A 20,516-nucleotide genomic window follows, 5' to 3' on the forward strand; every position below is an offset into this window, starting at 1 on the left:
GTGAAACAAGAGTGACAGGAACCGGTCGTAAGATAAAAAGTGGAAAACGATTAAACGTAATATGTGAGTGTAACTTAGTAGACTGAGAGTAAATATTGAACACTACCAAAAAAGAATAATACGGTACTTCCAATCACGACCGAAGAAGGCAAAAAAAACACATCTAAGACTAAAATTAATTTTAGTAAAAAAATAAATTTTAGCAAAAAAAAAAAACAATCGACATACGAATCCACGCTTTCATAATCCTCATCGTAATATTAAAATAAGAATTTTTTTATGAACAATTTAAACCAGAGAGTTTATTTAGAATAACATTCTAAATAAAATCAATAGTAAATTATTAAAAATTACTAATCACAGAAATCAATTTAAATAAAATTAGGAAAAATAATTGAAAAACTATAATTCAAATATAAATAATTAAAATAAAATTAATTAAATTAATGAAAAGAGTGAAAATAGCAATACGACCAATGCACCTAAGGCTCAGAAACCTTATCACAGAAGAAGAGAAACTAGCACGCATAATTAAAATCAATCTAAGTTTCGCAAAAAAGATCTGCAGATCAGAAAGTTCTAAAATAAAATTAAAAATATCAGAGTGCAAAATGGAAGCGTTAACAACAGCAATAAATAACTTAACTGGCATATTGAAAAACTAAAACTCTTTGAACAACAAATCGTAAAACTTTAAGAATCCACAACCAGGTCAACTAGAAGATCAAAAAAGCTTAGCAGCACCAAAAATATCAGCAGTGGCGAAATATCTATCCAACTCAGTTATTTTGATAATGTAGAGAAAACCTCAATCATACCTGACAATTCCTGACATTACCAAGACACTTTCCAGCTTGGGCAAAGCGAAATTCTTAAATACTGTTGACCTCATCGGATTTCATCAAATTAAGATGGCAGAGAAAGTCGTATCAAAAGCAGCATTTTCAACTATGAATGAGAACTACGAATTTACTATATGCTAAAAGAACACGTAGGTAAGCGCTGCTGCGTCTGCATTGATAACCTGATAATTTTGGGAAAAACCGAAGAAGAACACCTGAAAAACATTGAAAAGGTGTTCTCCAAACACCTGCAAAAATTGAAGAAGCCCATAATGGCCAAGAAATTCCACCTTCATATTTTCAAGATGAAAGTGGAATTTCTTGGCCATTTGATTACAAGTCAGGTAATAAAACCGCATCTCAAGAAAGTCCATTAAATTCATTAAATCTGAAGGAAATAAAATCTTTACTGGGATTAACATCTTACTTTAGGAGGTTAATATGGGACTTTTACAAAATTTAGAAAAAGCATCTACAAATTTGAAGAAGCTCTTAATGTCAACTGAAGTTGTCATCCGCCAAATTTTGACAACGCATATATGCCAACTACCGAGGTCTCAAACAAAGGCTTCTCGCCGTCCTATTTCACGGTGAAATAGGACATGAACGGACTATTACGTATGTCACAAGAACAATTATAAAGATGGAGGAACGGTATACTATAACAGAGAAGGAGATGCTAATCATTATGTAGGCGCTTGACAACTTGCAGATTTATCTTGATGAGAGCGAAAAAATCAAAATACTGCCTGACAACCAGCCCCTCACATTTGCTCTGGGCAAAAACAATCACAACGCGAAACTGAAAAGAAGCCAGACCAAAGTCGAAATGTAGTGGCCGATCCGCTATCGAGATTACCAACGGAAATCAATTTATTATCAACCAGTTTCTATAGAGAGGGCTCATATCGCATTCCGAAGCCTCAATCAATGTCTTCAAAACACAGATAATCTTTAAATGTGGTAGAGATATCGCAGCCTACGAGGAGCCTCATCCGGTATAGCCTCTTTGCTCTAGCGCAGAGGCTATATCGAGAAGAATACCTGAGTATGCATTATGAAGTTTACCGGGATCGCTACAGCAAGTTTAAAATTAGAATCTCTTGAAAGATGGTATAAGATGTCGCTAATAAAGAAAGACAGTGTGACATCATGGAAAAACAACACAAAATAGCACACCCAAATTCGGTGGGGAACCGGGAACCGATAAGGGAGAAGTATTGTTCCCCATGTATGAACCGATTCATCAAGGAATATATCAAAGTGTGTCCAATTTACAAATGTAATAAATTTGATAGATTTCTTCGCCAGCAGCTTCAACCCACGCCTGTACCTGAGTACTTTATTCAGAAACTTCTTCTAGGCATAACGAAAATAGAAATTTCATCTAGACAAAATGGAAATAAATACTCAGATATACATCTAGACACGTGCATAGACATGACCTATCGCTGATTCTCTGAATTCGTCAAATTCTTGGAATCAGTACACCAAAAAAGTACTTCAGGAGCGATGCGTTTTCAGCATGCTTTTGTGTGATAACGGATAACATTACAATTTTTTGTTTAATATTTTAATTTTGATAGTTCTTCATAATTTACCTACACGTAACCTAAAAATCAAATACTTAACAAGACATGGCCAATGGGTGATTATTTTCTGAAAATCTTCCATATTTTTGGATGTGAAAATCGTAAGTAAACGACATCGTCACAAACGTAACCTTCATGAGCCCAATAATTACTATTTTATCAATCATTGCGGAAATTTGAGAACGCATCATCTATATTTCCTTGGTAAATTTCAAAGCTAAAAATTTTAACTGTAACCGAAAACTTTTGGTTTTTGATTATAAAAGTGTGACACTAAGGAAGAACCATTTGTAAACCCATTTAGGTTATTTTATTTTTAATTGAGAAGTTTTGAAAAAAATTTTTACGTGTACCTATATAAAATTTATATATTGTATGTGTATTTTGACATTACAAAAAATCAGCGTTGGATATATTGAATTGCTAATACTTTAGTTAATAAGTAATGTGCTTATACACTAATAATATTAATTCAATGGAAATTTCTTCACAGAACTGCAGAACAGATGGATAACGTAATCAAAGAACGATGGAGGCAGAAAAATTAAAGAAATTTTTCTTCTCGAACTGGATCTACCGCTTTCTAGAAAGAAAGTGGTAGATCCATTTTCAATTCCAGTTTCAAATTTCTCAAGAAATTCCCGACGAAATGTTCTTCACATTGCTTTATACTGTAATCCACATGATTACTAAGTAATGTTTACATTGAGTTGCTACATGCACTCTACTATTTGAAACACACAATCACATGAACATATATACATATATATTAACTAGTCGTGTGTTCAAGATTTGCAAGTATTATGTGTGTATTGTTGAAATTGTGTTCCATTCTGTGTCTAAAATTTTTAAGCTTACTTTTTTTCTTTAAAAACACACCCGTAATATAGATATGTGTTTTTCGTAATATTTTATAAGATAAAATTTAAAATAAGAAATGCTCTTAAAAATAATTGCGAAAAAGTACATAATCATACAAATAATTAATTCCTTTGACATCTAATATCTTTTGAGTAAAATAATAAGACAATGAGCACTTTAAGCGACAATTTACTGTATATGCATAAAATAATTCACTACTATGCACGTATGCACGTATGTATTTGGATTTTATAATACACGCGAATAAAATGCGTGAATGTATAATTAGTTAATACTAATACTATATAGTGTAATGCGTATAGCATACGATTTCTATTAAAAAAGTCCCAGGTTCGAAACCTCAAAAATGCGATTTGCCAGATGATTTTTTTTTGTTTATTGACAATTTTATTTTATTTAAAATGAAATTAAGAAAGCTTTACCCTTACAAATCAATAGCGAGATTCCGTTCTAAATATTTTTTTTGAAAATACTGTATTTGAAAAAAGTTAAATGCAACAGAATAACATTTTCTTATAAAATTTTGTCCTAAAAATATATTGTAAAGAAATTATATGTAAACTTATGTTTTGCTTACTAATTCATTTTGCAGCAGTGTACGTACATACTTATTATAAAACAATGTGGATTTTATATATGTGTACTTTTTGTTATAAGTCACACTTCTAAATATGTTTTTACATACAATATTTGTACCACCAAAAGTAAATAAAAATTACCCCTACAGGATGTAGCACTATTTTGTAAAAAACGGTTACAAAGCATCTTGGGAGGGATGAAGGGGGAGGGTGGGTGGAATTAATACTTTTTCTGAGTCCCTAGAGGCAAAACCATATCTAATGCCTTTTGTTCCATGTCTCTAGCCCTTCTAGAAGTACCCATACTTTTTGACACTTGAGAAGTAGCCATTTATATGTAATGCAAAATAGGATGGTTTTTGAAGAGTTATACGAAATATGAATAAAATATAGAATTATAAAGGGAAATTCAAGGTACTGCGTAGCCTGGTGGGTAGCGTGGTAGTCTCATAACCAGAAGGTTATTGGATCAATGCTTGCCTGGATATTGTCGTATTTTTCTTTTTTTGGATTATTCAAAAATTTTTTTTTATTTTGTTTAAATTTTTTGTTTTATTTTTTTTAACATATAACAAAAAAATATTATTATTAAAGTTTAAAGAAAATTTCCAAAAAAATATTGTTATAATAGTTTGGAACAATTCACAAAAATTTTAAGTACATAAATATGTATGTATATTTTTTTTAAAGTTTGCTAACTAATTTTTTTAAGCTTTCTATATGAATTGAATAATATTCAAAACTGTGATTTGCTATATAGAAATAAATTTTAAACACATAATTATTAAATCATGGGGGTAACATACAGAAATAAATTTTTCAAATAAAGAAAAGCTTTAGGCATAAATAAAATAATATTTTTATTCAAATATATGTATGTATATATGAATGTATTAGAATTTAGGATTTTAGAGTTTTTCGCTCGAACATATGAACGTATGTACACATGAATGTATTAGAATTGAAAATTTTGAAATTTTTCGTTCCAACATTTTGAAATAAAATTGTAAGTACAAACATACATAATTATGAATGGATACCTATTTTTTTAAAACTGTTGGTAAATACATATATAAAACAAATAATTTTTCAAATAAAAAAAAAGTTTTAGTCAAAAACAAAATAATGATTGTATTCAAATATATGTATGTACATATATATGTAATTTTTCAAATAAAGAAAAGGTTTAGGCAAAAACAAAATAATAATTTTATTCAAATATACTTATGTATGGACATATAATCTATTAGAATTTCGCATTTTACAGTTTTTCGCTTAAAACAATAAAAATAAAATTTTAACTACATAAATTATTATTTATTAGTACATAAATTCTGTATGTGTATTTTTTTAAAACTTGCTGACGAAACATAATATTCAAAACAATAACAAATGAAGCATTAATATTCAGATGCCACAAAACATCTGATGTCCAAAAAATTTTTCAATGGTTGGTAATTTTTCCGAAATATAATTCATTTTTTTTTATTGGTATGAAAAGAAAACTTTCTTTTATTCGGAATAAAATACTTTTTTTATTTTTTGCTAATATATTTCGTGCGCTACATACGCACTTTATCAAAGCTGATTTTCTTCTAATTAAGACATCAAACAATAAAAATTAAAATCTATTAAAATTAGGAATATTATACCTGACTTAATATATTTATCTACCTGACTAAATCTAGAATTTGATTATTTATTTACATTTTTTTTTCTTTTTATTTTTTTTTTTGTTATTAGTTACAAACATCCCGGCGGATTGAATCCAAATGAAAATCCAAATGAAAATCCAGACGCGACGGACTCACAATGAGCGGCTCTCTGGTCTGCGACTGATCCCTGAGGGACGGCAGAAATTATATGTGCTGCCTTGCAAGAGGGAATTATTCTCAAAGGCTAGGAGAAGAAAACTCCGAAATAAAACAAACAAATGCAATGAACAAAACACAAGGATTGAATACCCCAGTTGGTAATCCGGTAATGTTGGAAAATCCACACTCTTCGGAGGCTGGTCTCATAGATTCTGGGGGAGACCACTTATTGCATAGTAGATCGGCGTTGATGGATCCATTTAGAGGGAGATCGGGGGTCATGCGATTACTCCCATTGGTGATTGCAGAGAAAAAGGACAGAGTTGAGGATGATAACTCTGAGAAAAAGTCTAATAAGTTTGCGGAAGACAAAAAAATGAAAACCAAAGAGGGTAATATGAAAAGCGTCTTATACACGTGAATAAATTGGATACTCAGGACTCGAGAATAACCGAGTTGGAGAGTCCTTGTTAGGTGCTACAAAACGAGATCTGCAAATTACAGGCAGAGAATGTAGATTTAAAAAATCAAATAAAATCTGCATCAACAGAAAAGAAAAACAAAGATGCGGAAATTATCGTATATGAAACCGACGAGGAAGAACTGGCAAGAGAAACTGACTGGATCCTAAAACAGAATAATGCAAAGAAGCGAAAAATGGAAAAGTCTCCTAAATAAATTCAGAGACGACAGTTAAAAAAATAATGAAACCAGCCATAAAATGAAGGCTGAAAATCAAAAAAAGCACAGGCCTCCTCCGGTTATTTTGAGCAACATTAAGAACTACTCCCACATAGTTAAGATATTAAAAGAAGAAAGAATAAACGTTAAGGTCAATATGATGAATAATTAAAAATAAATGTGGAAAATGAAAATGAATACAGATTACTAACAAAAACTATAAATAAGGCTAGGCTGGAGTGGCCTAAACTGACGAGGCCAGTTAAAGTTATTGCTAGAAATCTCCATCCATCGTGTCAGCCAGAGGATATAAAAAAAGAGCTTATTAGCAAAGGCTTTAAATGTCTAGATGTTGTAAATTAAATCAAAAGGAAGAAGGAAAATGGAAAATATATTTCAGTAAAACTTCCGCTCTTTATGTTATCTTTTCACCATTCGGAAAAGATAACCAAGATCTATAAAATAGAATACTTACAGCACAGGAGAGTGAAAACTGAAGCTCTTAGAAGCAGCAAATCCATTCCTCAATGCAAGAGATGCCAGAGATGTGGACACACACAAAAATTTTGCCAAAGAGAGGCTAGATGTGTAAAATGTGCTGGTAATCATATGACAGCGGAGTGCCACAAGAAGGATAATTTTCGGCCCAAATGTGCGAACTGCAACGAGGCACACCCTGCCAGCTATCGAGGCTGTTTGGTTGCAAAAGAATTGCAAAAACGAAGATTGAAAAAGAATAAGACCAAACAAAACCAAGTTAAATTTAATGAACAAAGAACTCCCAAAATAGACAGAATGACGGCACCTAGTAGGGTGTTTAAGGGAGTATCTTATTCACAACCGCTTCAAAGCAAAACCCCACAAAAAAAGAAAATGAAGGAACCTGAGAACAAAACCCCACAAATAAAAAGAACTGATGCAGACATTATGCAAATGATGCATAGTATGTTGATTAGAATTGACGAGATCTCCAAAAGATTATTAAAAATAGAAAATGCATACATGTATATAGGGACACCAAAGAAGTTAAAAAAAGATGTGCATAAATGAGGTACGTATAGTAAGTTGGAATGCTAATGGTGTTCTTAATAAGAAACAAGAATTGGAGGTCTTTCTCAAAACGAGAAATATAGATATTTACTTGCGGTCGGAGGCTCATTTGACACATTATACGAGCCGTAAAATAAAAGGCTATGATTGCTATAAAGCGGTTCATCCCAGCAATTAGTCAAGAGGAGGTAGTGCAATACTAATAAATGAAAGTATAGAACATAATGAAGAATTCAAGATAGAAACGGCTGAAATTCAGCTTATTTCGATAAAAATTAAATCGACTAAACAGGACTTTAGTGTTGGTGCTGTATACTGTCCACCAAATTGCAGCATTAAGAAAAATACTTTTAAAGATCTCCTGTACAAGCATGGACACAGATATCTAGTAGGAGGTGACTATAATGCAGACACATACAGATTGCGCCTCTAGAATCACCTCAACTAGAGGAAGAGAGCTAAGAAAAGCTATTCAAGAGGTAGGTTGTTGCTATCACTCCACTGGCACTCCTACTTATTGGCCTACTGACACTAACAAGATTCCTGATGTTATTGACTTTTTTATAACCAAAAAGATGTCAGAAAACTTTCTAAGCCTTGAAGATAACTATGATTTTATTTCGGATCACTCTGCTGTCATATTAAAACTAAGTGAAAAAATAACTAAAACATTATTTATGCCCAGTTTAACAAATAGCACTACAGATTGGATGAGCTTTAGATACGAAATAATAAACAATATTGACGTAAATAATAATATACAATCAAGAGAGCAATTAGATGTGGAGTTAGAAGGATTTATTAAAAATCACAAAGAGCTGCATGGAACAATACAAAAATGTCAAAGTACAAACCGACAGCAAATAGCTATCCTCGAGAAATAACTGATTTAGTAGGTGAAAAGAGAAGGGCCAGACGTAGATGGCAACGTTCGCGTCACCCTGATGATAAAACTGTTTTAAGCAGACTTTCCCAGGTGCTTAAAAGAGAAATCCAAGAATTTAAATCGGCAACATACGAAAATTATATAAAGAACTTGTCAGCTACGAGGCAAACGAATTATTCCTTATGCAAGGCGGCAAAAAGCAAAAAGAGACCGATTAGGCACGCTCCACCACTGATGAAAGCAATTGGCAATTGGGCGAGGAGCAATATAGAGAAGGCCGAATTGTTTGCTGATCACTTGGAAAACATATCTAGAAAACATATCATGCGTAGAATCTATCGTAAATGAAGCAGACAGCATAGCTCCACTTACTCAATTAGAGGTTGCGGAAGAGGTAAGATCCCTGAAATTGAAAAAATCGCCAGGTTTTGATATTATTACTGCGGAAGTACTGGAGAGCTACCAGACGAGGCATTGGAACATCTGACGAAAATCATGAATGCACCTATGGATTTAAGGTATGTTCCTTGTGATTGGAAAGTCGCGGTGGTAATTATGGTGCCGAAACCCGAGAAATCCTTGAGGGAAACAAAATCTTACAGGCCCATTTCACTGTTACCAATGATGTCTAAGCTTTTTGAAATATTTATTAATTCAATAAATAGCCATTAAGGAGATTGAATAAATAGCATTTAAGGAGATTGAAGCCAAAAATAGACAATAGGGGCCTCATACTGAACCATCACGGTTTTAGAAGAATCCGTTCTACAATAGACCAGGTCCATAGAATAACTAATATTATAGAAAAAAGCTTGGAAAATAAGGAAATCTGCTCTTCTCTGTTTCTAGACGTAGCACAGGTATTCGACAAGGTGTGGAACAGGGTTAATACTTAAGTTAGGGCAAATGTTACCATCATGATTTGTAGAAATTTTGGAATTTACTTAGCTGATAGATTATTTAGAATTAAACAAGATGCTAAATACTCCACGCTCAGAGAAATAAAGGCAGGTGTGCCTCAAGGCAGTATATTGGACCCAACGTTATACCTGCTTTGCACGAGTGATTTGCCACAAATAGAAAATGCTACGATAGCCACTTTTGCTGACGATACTGCAATATTGGCAGTAGGAGCGAACATTGACGATTCAACAAAAAAATTACAGGAGGCAATAAACAAAATAAGCCACTGGACTGGAGATTGGAGGGTGAAGTTGAATGAAGCAAAATCGGTTCACATAAACTTCACCAATTGGAAAATAGTGAATCCACCACAAATTAACGTAAATGGAACGAACGTAGCGATCCATAACTCAGCAAAATACCTAGGAATGACTTAAGATGTCAATCTAAGGTGGAAAGAGAATATAAAGAAGAAACACATAGAATTAGAAAATAAATATAGAGAAAATTATTGGCTCCTAGGCCGTAAGTCCAATTTGGCAATTGATAATAAGATATTAATTTATAACAAAATCATTAAACCAATATGGCGATATGGCATTCAGCTGTTGTGGGTTTGTGCCAAGAAGACTCACATTAACAAAATTCAAACCTTCTACGGGGCATGGTAAATGCGCCATGGTATATACGTAACAGTGATATCCACAGGGACTTAGGAATTCCTTTGATTGTGGATGACATGAGGAGTTGTGCTACAAAGCATAGGTCTCGTCTAGAACAGCATGTAAATGCGGAAGCAGCTCGGCTGCTAGACAATGGCGTTATGACAGAAAGACTTAAACGAACAAGACCATTCGATTTAACACGAAATACCAATTTCCTTATGGAAGGTATTTAATTCTTGCACGGAAAAACCAAGTTAGCGCGGAGGTAATAGTTGGTCTGTGGGACCAGTTTTATCCGTTCAGAATTTAGGTGATTTTTTATGGTAGGAGTCACGCTCCCCCACCGTCGGAGGAAACGCAGATAGAGCCGTCCTTCTTCGTCTTTCCAGATTTTTTCACCTAGTAGAAAAAAAAAAAATTAGTTACAAACTAAATTTATACCTGTTTTAAACCTTAAAACTGGTCAAGTAATTAATTTAAAGAGCCATGTAGCCGCGTTACCTTCGTCCGTGTTCAGTAGGCAGTCCTTGTTTGATTTGTATATCTACATGCTTTCATGAATTTCTTTCCTGTGTTTTCCTTTTACCTCTTTTAATACCTTTCAGTTATCTTCTCTGATTATGTGATGCGTTTCATAAATGTGTTTTTTCTGAAAAGTATTTTATTCCGAATAAAAAGAAGTTTTCCTTTCATACCAATAAAAAAAAAACATCTGATATCTTTGATAAAAGCAGACATTTATTTACCCCCTCTATTATGTATATCAGTATCGGCCGATAAACGATAATTTATCGGCAAAATTTTGTGTTTGTATTACCAACATTGTTTATCAGTAAATTTTATCGGAGTCGGGAAAGCTTTTTTCCCTGTATAGGAAACGTATTAGCTGGTGTTATGAAAACGATAAATTGTCGGGTTTTCACCGATTTAAAAGCGGGTACAAATTTTTAGACGACAGATTTTTTTTTTTGTAAAATCTTTATTTTATCAAGAAAACTGGTGTAATTAGTTGCTTTTTTAAAATGTAGGCATTTTTTCTAAATTATTTTCTTTCAAAATGTTATTCATATATTTTATTTAGGAGTAAAATCGTAAGCAACAAAAAACAAATTGCGCGGTTAGTAGAAAAAATGGAAGAGGACTTAAACCTGGCAAGGAATGATAATCTGAAATTCTGGATGAACCTAAAAAATGTGTACATATTACATAAATAATAAAATAAAATAGGTACATAAACATACATTTTGTTGTCTAAATCCAATGGATTAGTTGAATCTCTTATATGTCGTCTTTGAATAGCTTGCGTTTCTTCTTTTACTACCGTTTCTTCACTTTCAAAATATAATGCACGCGATATTTTCCCGATATATGTATATTTTTATTTTACAAATTTAACAGAAAATAATTTGCTTACAACAACTTTTTAGCACATCAGTTTATCTTCAATTGGACTCGGCCAAGTGACCTACAGCTACAGAGGTATGAAGAAATTGCAGACAAATTGTTCTTCACATTGCTTTATACTGTAACAATCTACATGATTAATAAGTATTGTTTACATAAGATGCTACATGCAATATTCTATTTGAAACACGCAATCATAAGAACATATAAATGTGTACATATGTAAGTAAATGCGTATTACACCAATAATATTCGTCGGCTGAGTGCTATTTTGATGCATTCGCCATAACTTTTGAATTGAGAAAATCGCGTTTGAAGTTTAACAACACATTATTTCAAAACTAAACGATGGGATTTCTTAAATTTTTGTTAGTAGTTTTATTATAGTTTTAGGAATTTTGTTCAATTTCGACAAAGGAATCGAGAGTTATAGCAAATTGATTAGAGATGGTTCAGTGAGATTTTGATCCATATCCACTTTTTTGATCAAAAATTTTCGCTTTGTATGACGCGGATCAAAAATTTATGGATATACATAGATCAAAATAGCACAAACTTAAAAAACAAAATTTTGTTCCCTATATCCCATTATTTTTCATACATTTGTATTAGAAAAATGAACAATGGTGGAAAATTTGTATTAGAACAATAAATGAAAAAATTCGAACAATGGTGTTTACTAAACTAATAATTCTGTATGAAGTTGGTAATTTAAATTTGAAAATTTTTTCTGCTGTATAGAATAGCTTGGTAGGTTTGGATAACTGTATAAGATCCTAAGGACTAATTTTCAATATTTGAAGTAATAAAGCCTTTTAAGGTGCATTAAGAGCCGCAACTTTGTATCCAATTGCAGCACAGATATATTTTAGAAGTTTTAGTGATATGTCTTGGCACTTCCGGGTAGTTGGGTAGCTCCCGTAAATTCGGTAGGAATTCGGTAGCGATTGCGATGGCACTAGGAAATTGGATAACAAAGTGCCAAATTATAGTTCAAATATGTCTCAAAAAATTTTTTCAGCTAATTCAATAGAATTTGATTATATAATCAGAGTGTCAAGATAATATATTTACAATTTATATCTTTAAAGGTTGACTGAAACATTTTCATTGCTTTTATAAGATTCAGACATTAAAGCTATGTATATTTTAAATTTGTCAGCGTAAGGCTTGCATTGATTCAATTATACCTGTTCAAAAAATGTTTAACAGTGTCAAACGGCTTTTTAAAAACTTTTAAGAAGTGATAAAAAAATCATATATTAAGTGTGGTCAATAAACTCAAGTAGTTGATGAAGAATCGTATTAGTTACTAATATTAAATTCCATTAGCTATTAAAAGTAATCATAACTGAATTTTCAAAAACGTACATAATAAGTAGGGAACGGATTTTTAGGTGCTAAAAAACTACTTCTAGGCACCCAAATAGGTTGCTTTAAACTGAAAAAAAGGTCCCTAAAAAGATTCTAATAAACTTCAAAAATTATGCCAAAAAAAATCAAAGTATCATTTTTATTTCAATAAATTTATAAAACTAAAAATAAAACAACAAAATTTAACTAAATCATGCTGAACAAAACTAAATAAATTAACTAACGATGCAATAATACAAAATATAACTCAAAAATAACAAACAAAAACTAAAATTTAGAATTATAATAACCTAAAAATATCACGAAATAAAAATAAAAGTTACAAAAAATTGTGCAACCAAAATAAAATTTTAGTATTGTAGAATTTGTGAAATATCAATTTAAACTTTGTGACATGATTAAACTTTGTGACATGACTTTGTGACAACGATTAAAATTTTCTGAAAAGTTTTGGTTAAGAAAATGCCTAGTTATTACGAATTAATTTTATGATAAGTTATTTAAATGTTGTCGCTCTTTGGTTTAAAATTTTGAAAGGTAAAATGTAAGAAAATTTAACATTTAAAAGTTTTGGTATGTTTAAACTTTCACTACATAAAAGTTAAATTGAAATGTTGAATTGTAAGAATAAATGCCACCTTAATGCAGTAGTGCACCCAGCTTCATTTTTTCCAAAGTCCGTAAAATTTATGAATAAATTTTGATAAAATAAGAATGAAAACTAAGGTTAAAAATTAATTCTTAAGTAAATAAAAAGTGATTGCTTGTTATGATGTGACGACAAATTTGAATACAAATAATAATTCTCACTACTTTCAGATGAAGTAGATGATGTCAAGTCGGTAGTTGACATAGTAGTTGCATTTGTCGAATGAGAACTAGTTAAATCATTGCTAAAATCTATTGCCATTGCCGAAGAAATAGCTGGCATGTCGAAAGTTGTTGTAGTAGAACTTATGAAAAATGCGTTTTCTTTTTCAACTTTGCTTAAATTGCTCTGCTTACTAATCTTAATATTATCAGCAGTTTCATTCAATTCGTTTAATGTTACTTGTTTAAATGGTGTTGTCGTTGTTACATATGACGTGGTTTGTAATGATTCATGATATTGATCTTTCATTTTAAATGTTTCTTTTCCAAAAACTAAATTTTTGGGCGGGAAAAATGCACCTTTAGATGGAGGAACGGCTATTGTTGGGAACACTATCACATATTGATCACCCTCACGTATTGTGATTGTGTAATTTTTAAAGTTAGTGACATTACCATTATTTGTATAAAGTAAATTTATATCTTCTTCTGTTCCTATGGAACTGCTATTGTCATCGAAATCTTTATTACTAGGAGTTTCGGGATAATTAGGTGCTGGGTAATGCAACACTGTAGTGCCTTCGGAAGTTGAATATGATGTTTGTAACGGCTTTGTAACTGATGGCAGTAAATTATGCTGCTGAGTTTTCAAACGAGTTGTTAAAGTTGACGAAATGCTATGTGGAACGAATGAATTTGCCGAGCTCAGCGGCGTATAGTATTCTGCGACTTGTTTTTCTACAGAACTTTCTTCCTCAAAATCCTTACGAATATAGATTTCATCCCCAATCCTATTTAAATCATTTATGTCATCAATGTTACTTGGGATGATCTTAAGTATTTTAAAATCCTAAATTTGGAAAATGTTAATAATTTAAACTTTATTGACAGAAGCCAAAGCGCTGTTACCCGAGAATATACTCCGTTATCTTTTACTTCAGATTTTTCTATCACAGCATTATGAATTTTTATTTTACGTTTTCTAGAATCACTAATTGAAGTTGGTGATAATATAGGTGGCGCATTTTGATTTGACAATTGTTGTATTTCTAAATTGGTTAACCCATCTAAAACGTTGTCTGTCTTTAAAATTTTTACAGAATGATATGCTAAGTTATGATCTTTTGCTGATGATTCCCTAACAACTCTTGCCTCTACAATTGGTTCGCCAATCTTGTTAATGCTACTACTGCCATGTTGCTCCATTTGTTCTTTTGATGATAATTCATAACCAATTTCTAAGTGTTCTCCACAGTAATGATTAATGCGAAAATCTGAAAGTACAATTGAGAGCTTAACGTGAGTGTTTTTATTTAATTTTAAATAAATGTTAAAATTTTATATTATTTATGGTAAGTTTCAAGAATAAAAATAAAACTAAAATAAGAGACGTCCAGCTTACAATAAAAAACTCTTCAAAAGTATTGAATTATACCTAAGATTTCGTCAACAAATGGTCTATGAAAAGTACAATAGCTTTATCAAGTAAAAATTGGTTTTATTACCGAAAAATATTCGAACTTATAAAAAACAATCTTTAAACAATTGTCTTTTGGGCGGAAAAATAGCTTTCGCAAGGTTTTCTAAAAAGTAAAGTCATGACACAAATGACTCGGACTTTAGGTCAGATTTATGGTTTTGACATACTTGAGTTCGGTCGTCACTTATTTTTCGATTTTGGAACTGATTTTGGGTGTTTTTGATAACGGAATATATTTATGCGTTTCTAACTTTGAGCTTAAATAACTTATACAACAGAAAGACGCCGCTACAAAAACTAAAAATTTGACATTAGCATAAAAAAATTTTTTTGATTCCGAAAGTTCTAAGGTTGTGATATGTTTTTTAAAGTTTCATGAAACCACAATATTAAATATCTAATTACTTCCAGTTCACTGAAATACAAATTTAAGTTTCTTTTTAAATTAATAACAAAACTTAAAAGAAATTTAAACTAATAACTCCTAAACATTCTTTTTTTTAAGTAAAAAATAGTTTCCGCAGAAGTAAAATCTAAACTGAGTTTAATCGCGCATATATCTTAAAAAACTTAATACGCAGTTGTAATTATAAAATAATCTGCAAAAATAGTACCGCATTTCAAACTTCGAAATTCAAATAAATTTTTTTACATTATTGAAAAACAGGACACATTTAGTACTAAGTTAGTACTGAATATTCTAAAACGCAGTTTTCCAGAGAGATCTAAACGACAAATTGCTGAAAATGTAATATAACACAACGAATTAGAAATACCAAAGGAAACAGCATATTTGTTTCTATCTCGCTTACACTCCCTAAAAATCGTATCTTGAAAAAAAAACAGTAAGACTAAATAAAAACTACAGGTAAATCTCTTTTTTTGCTCCATGCATTGTTAAACTGAAAAGAACATTAAATGCCAAAAATGCTGATGTTATTTTTTCTTAGAAAATTACGCGGCGCTATATAAAAAGTAAACAATGAAGATTTTGTTATTTTATTTATTAAAATAGTGCAGTTTTTAAATAAAGAATCATAAAATATTTAATAATAAGTATTAAAAAAAGAATATTAAAGAATAAAAAGTTATAAAAAAAATATATCAAATGAAAAAAATAGAAAGGTGTATAGTTCTACATTGATATCCCCACTTGCAAAAACAAATAATTTTTTACACTATTTACATGTGAATATAATCATTTCAATAATTAAAAGAAAAATTTATTCAATAGTGCTTTGATTAATTTATAATTTGTAATATTATTAAGTTTTTAATTTTGCAAAGAAAACATTTGTTTTTGTTTATTAAAATTACTTCTGATAAGCAAAAAGAGTTTGTGTTTAATAAAGTGTGGCATACAAATAAATAATTTAAATGATTTTTTTTTTTTGAATAAGTTTTCCTAAAAATGATAAAACGAAATGATGAAATGAAATATATTTCCTTTTATAGGGTGAATATTTCACTAATTATATGTATTTATATTTATTGTTATTAATATTGTTTAGAGTTGTTCAGTAAAATTGTCAAACAAAACTGATAATATAAGAAATTTTTTAACAAAATATGTTCATTTTAGAGAGTCATAAAATATTGTGATATTTAAATACTTATAAATATTTGTAATTTATAAAATAAATTAATTCAAAGAAAAAATAAAGTTGGGTCAAACCAATGGTTTGTATTGTAGCACTTTTCCCTTCATCAAGTGAAAATTCTGCTTTTAAATACAGTCTATGCATACTTATCACACTATTAAAATTATTTTCATTCATATTTAACTATTTCTAGGATTGCATATATTTAGGATGATGCATTCATGCAGTCTTTGAAATTAAGCAAAAATTAATATAAAGAGGGGTTAACATAATGCTCGATTTTAAGGGTTAATTGTGTGAGTTAAGAAAAATAATTATATTTTTTAATGTCACGGAATTTACCGCTAACTTTTTATGTTTATAGAAATTTGAAAACGTTTGCGATTTTGGAAATATAAGCCGCCAAAAATTCAAATTTTACAAATTTCAAGAGGCGATAACTTGAGAGGGGGTGGAGATGGAAAAAAATTTTCTTCTAACGAAATAAACTATTTGTTAATGTCTATAAGCCCCTAAAATTTAAAGCTTCTACAGGCTGGGGTCTAGGAGAAAAACGAAATCAAAAATTTGGAAAAAAAAGACTTAAGATAACGGTAAATTTGAACGGCCATTTTGTTTTTCTAAAGTTTAACTATAGTATATCGCGCTAGGGGAAGCAAGCCGCTGTCTTTATGCGTTTGCAAAATTTTAAAAATGCTTATGGTTTCATTGCAACAAATAGTTAAAAAAGGCTATTTTTAAGGTTTTGGAAGGGTATAACTTCTAGAGGGGGGGAGATAGGTAAAAATTTTGTTCTACGGAAATAAGTTTCTAGTAAAGATCTATGTACATACAAAATTTCAGCTTTCTATCTTCAAGGGTGTAGAAGTTTTGTAAACAGACACACGGACAGACGGACGGACGGACGGTCGGACGGACGGACGGACGGACGGACGGACAGAGTGAAACTAATAAGCACTTTTTTTCAAAAATTTTTTGAAAAAGTGCTAAAAAACAATTTGTAATATTTTTTAGTTTTTACTTTCAAAAAAAATTTTTAACATATTCTTCTTATAAATTACACATATTTTATAGTAGGGGCCAAAGAAGAAAATAACGTAAATACGCTCCTGTTGCGACTTTGACAATGCTCGAAACAAAGAAAGAGACAACTAGAAAAAATTTGGCTTCATTGCTTTTTCAGGATGCTCCTTCCTTAAGAGCGGAAGAGTTAGCGATTAAAGTTTAAAAATTTCTGTAAGAAGAATTTTTTTACAGAAATTTCCATTTTTTTCATAATTTTAACTTAAAAACTTTTATTTTTTAAGTAAATTTTAATTTTAAATTTTTATTGCTTACTTTGCATACTTAACACAATTATTTCTCACACTTTTAAAATGCAAAGTAATTAGTTAATTAGTATAAATAGAATCAATTTATAGAATAGAGTTTAAGTTTAATTTGTAATTTAATAGAAGCACAATAAAGATTCGAACGATTAAACTCGTTAACTTGTATATGAAATGATGATAAAATGATCCAGCTGATAAAATAATTCATTCACCCTTCACTAGCATTTTTTAAAATGGTGATCCTGTTGCTAAGTTTGATTAGATAAAGTTTTAGCATATTTTAGTTTGAATTGATGGGACATGATGGCAGAATAATGGCCTTGTAATGAAGCTGTTTAATAATTACATACATATATGAATTTAAAGTAAATAGAGTTCACGTGGTTTATAAATTAATAACAGCAACTGTTATTAATTTGCTGCCTCTTTTTTGGGTTTCTAATCATTATTTATATTATTATCAATATTTATTTTTGCTATGATATGTTATTTATACTTATAATTTTTTTTCAATACTCTAAATCTAAACTATAGCAAAAATTTTATCTTTATCGTTTAATCTGGTCACGTACATTTCGGTCTAAAAAAAAGTTTTTTATTACCCTTAAATATACTATTTAACTGAACAAAATGTTTTTAAGGGATGCAAGTATTTTGGTATTTCAGTACATCTTTTCTTTTTATATGATGCATTCATATTTGGTATTCCCACGAAAAAATTGTGCTCTACGTAAAATTTATTGCATACACTTTTTAATCTTTACATTCATGTATGTACATATGTACCAGTATCAGAAAAGTGAAGAAAGGTATATGTACATATCGTATGATGTTAGGGTTCATGCTAGGGTTCACTACACTTCTCGTTTTAGTTCTATACGAGGGAAAAATCGCATTGATGAGGGAAGAGGGGATGTAGATATGTCCGTTTTCAAGCTACAGCCTCTTAAAAAAATCAGGCCCAGATTTTTCTTAACTGCCTGATTTTAATATCAGTTAAGAAAAATTGTGTTCATATGTGCAAATCAATACAACTGTAATTATTTACATTTTTAATGTTAAAAAATACGTTTTTATTTTCAAAAATAAATACATTTTTTTTATTCTTTTGAAATTCATTATTCTGAAATTCAAATGATAATAAAAGTCATATGACAATAAATAACTATATATAGGAACATAAATAACGACGTTTTTTTACAAACAATTTTTTTTGTTTGATTACATTGTATTTTAGAGGATAAAAACCAAAATAATTTATAGTGGTTTCAAATATTATTACAATTCAATAGCTAAAAGTTGAGTCGATTTTAAAAATATGTTATAAATTCGCGTCATTTTTAAAAATATATTATAAATTTGGTATTTCGATCGTACGATTTGTAATTAAGAAAAATTTAGGTGAAAGTTATAAAATTATTCACACTATGTGACTTTAAAATTTACAGAACAAAATTTACATATTTTTGCATTTGGTATTTAATTTTCCATAGTTTAAATTCTAGTTATTCAAAGATTTTTAATTTTTCAACTGGCAATTTAATAACATCACTACAATTTGTTACATTAGATGGATTGAATCAAATTTGGTTTTATCTTACTCAGAATTTATAGTACAAATGTGTAATACAACAATAACAATAACAATAATTATAACCGTAATTGTAAAAATAATATAATTATTTTATGTTCATAATGTAATATGTTAATTTTCATATAGCAGACCAGATTCTAATGTATGTCTTATAGTTTTTAAATTAAATACTTTTGCGTAATGATAAAGTAGCATATGCATGTCCTTATATTTTCTATTTACATTTTGCCCGAAAAAGAAAAAAAAACCGAAGGATATAAATATGTTCATATTTAGGGAAACCCTTTTGGTATTGTTGAATTAATTTGATTGATTATTTTTGATTCATTTATTTTATACTATAGATTACGTTACCAAGTTAATTTCTATATAGACTCAGACTAAATTACATTGCATAAACAAAAATTACATTTTGTTTAATTTTTCTTTGAGTGTATAGGGTTAAGTTAGTTTATCATAAACAAGTGTGAAATCCTCGATTAACGGTTAAAATCTTATTGCTATCAATAATTTTACATTTTCATTTCATTCATATTATGTAAAAGTTAAAAAGAGAGTCATCGTTCGTAACAGATGTAAAAGTTTGAACACAGAAAATATAAAAAAGAATACAACAGACCAATTATATATCTTCCTGTCAAAACCATTTGCTACGTGTTTAAACGCTAGGAAAATGTTAAAATTTAATTTAGCAGTGTATAAGTATAAAAAAATTTAATGTCACCTGCAGAACATCACCGACTGCATTCCTAAACAACTAACACACAAAAAGTGGAATATTTAAAGTAATTAGAAAAATGTAAATCTGGTTCGTGATTCGTACCTGAATTCAAATATCAGAACTCAATCAATCAAAAATCAAGTATTAAATTTCGAGGAATTCCGTCAATTATATCATGAGATTTGATCAAATATGTAAAATCGAAAAGGCATTGCCTGAAAAGAGCAATAGTGGACAGTGCGCAGGCGTAAGTATTTATGTTTTTACCGACCGTATTGTGTAAACAATAGGTAGGTTATGTGATGGCA

The 20,516-nt window shown here is 30.1% G+C and overlaps 1 protein-coding gene across 1 annotated transcript in view; it reads right to left on the minus strand.

Moving 5' to 3' along the window:
- Window positions 1–20,516, minus strand: part of LOC129616468 (uncharacterized) — a 210,737-nt gene that overhangs the window by 82,565 nt on the left and 107,656 nt on the right. Inside the window, exons 3-4 of the mRNA XM_055532108.1 lie at window positions 14,391–14,755; window positions 13,482–14,331 (exon numbers count right to left, since the gene is read on the minus strand). Of these exons, the coding sequence (XP_055388083.1) occupies window positions 13,482–14,331; window positions 14,391–14,755 (1,215 nt within the window). The remainder of the gene's footprint in view (window positions 1–13,481; window positions 14,332–14,390; window positions 14,756–20,516) is intronic.

Source organism: Condylostylus longicornis, unplaced genomic scaffold (assembly GCF_029603195.1).
Source record: "Condylostylus longicornis isolate FDR11 unplaced genomic scaffold, ASM2960319v2 ptg000216l, whole genome shotgun sequence".
Classification (NCBI taxonomy): Eukaryota; Metazoa; Arthropoda; class Insecta; order Diptera; family Dolichopodidae; genus Condylostylus; species Condylostylus longicornis.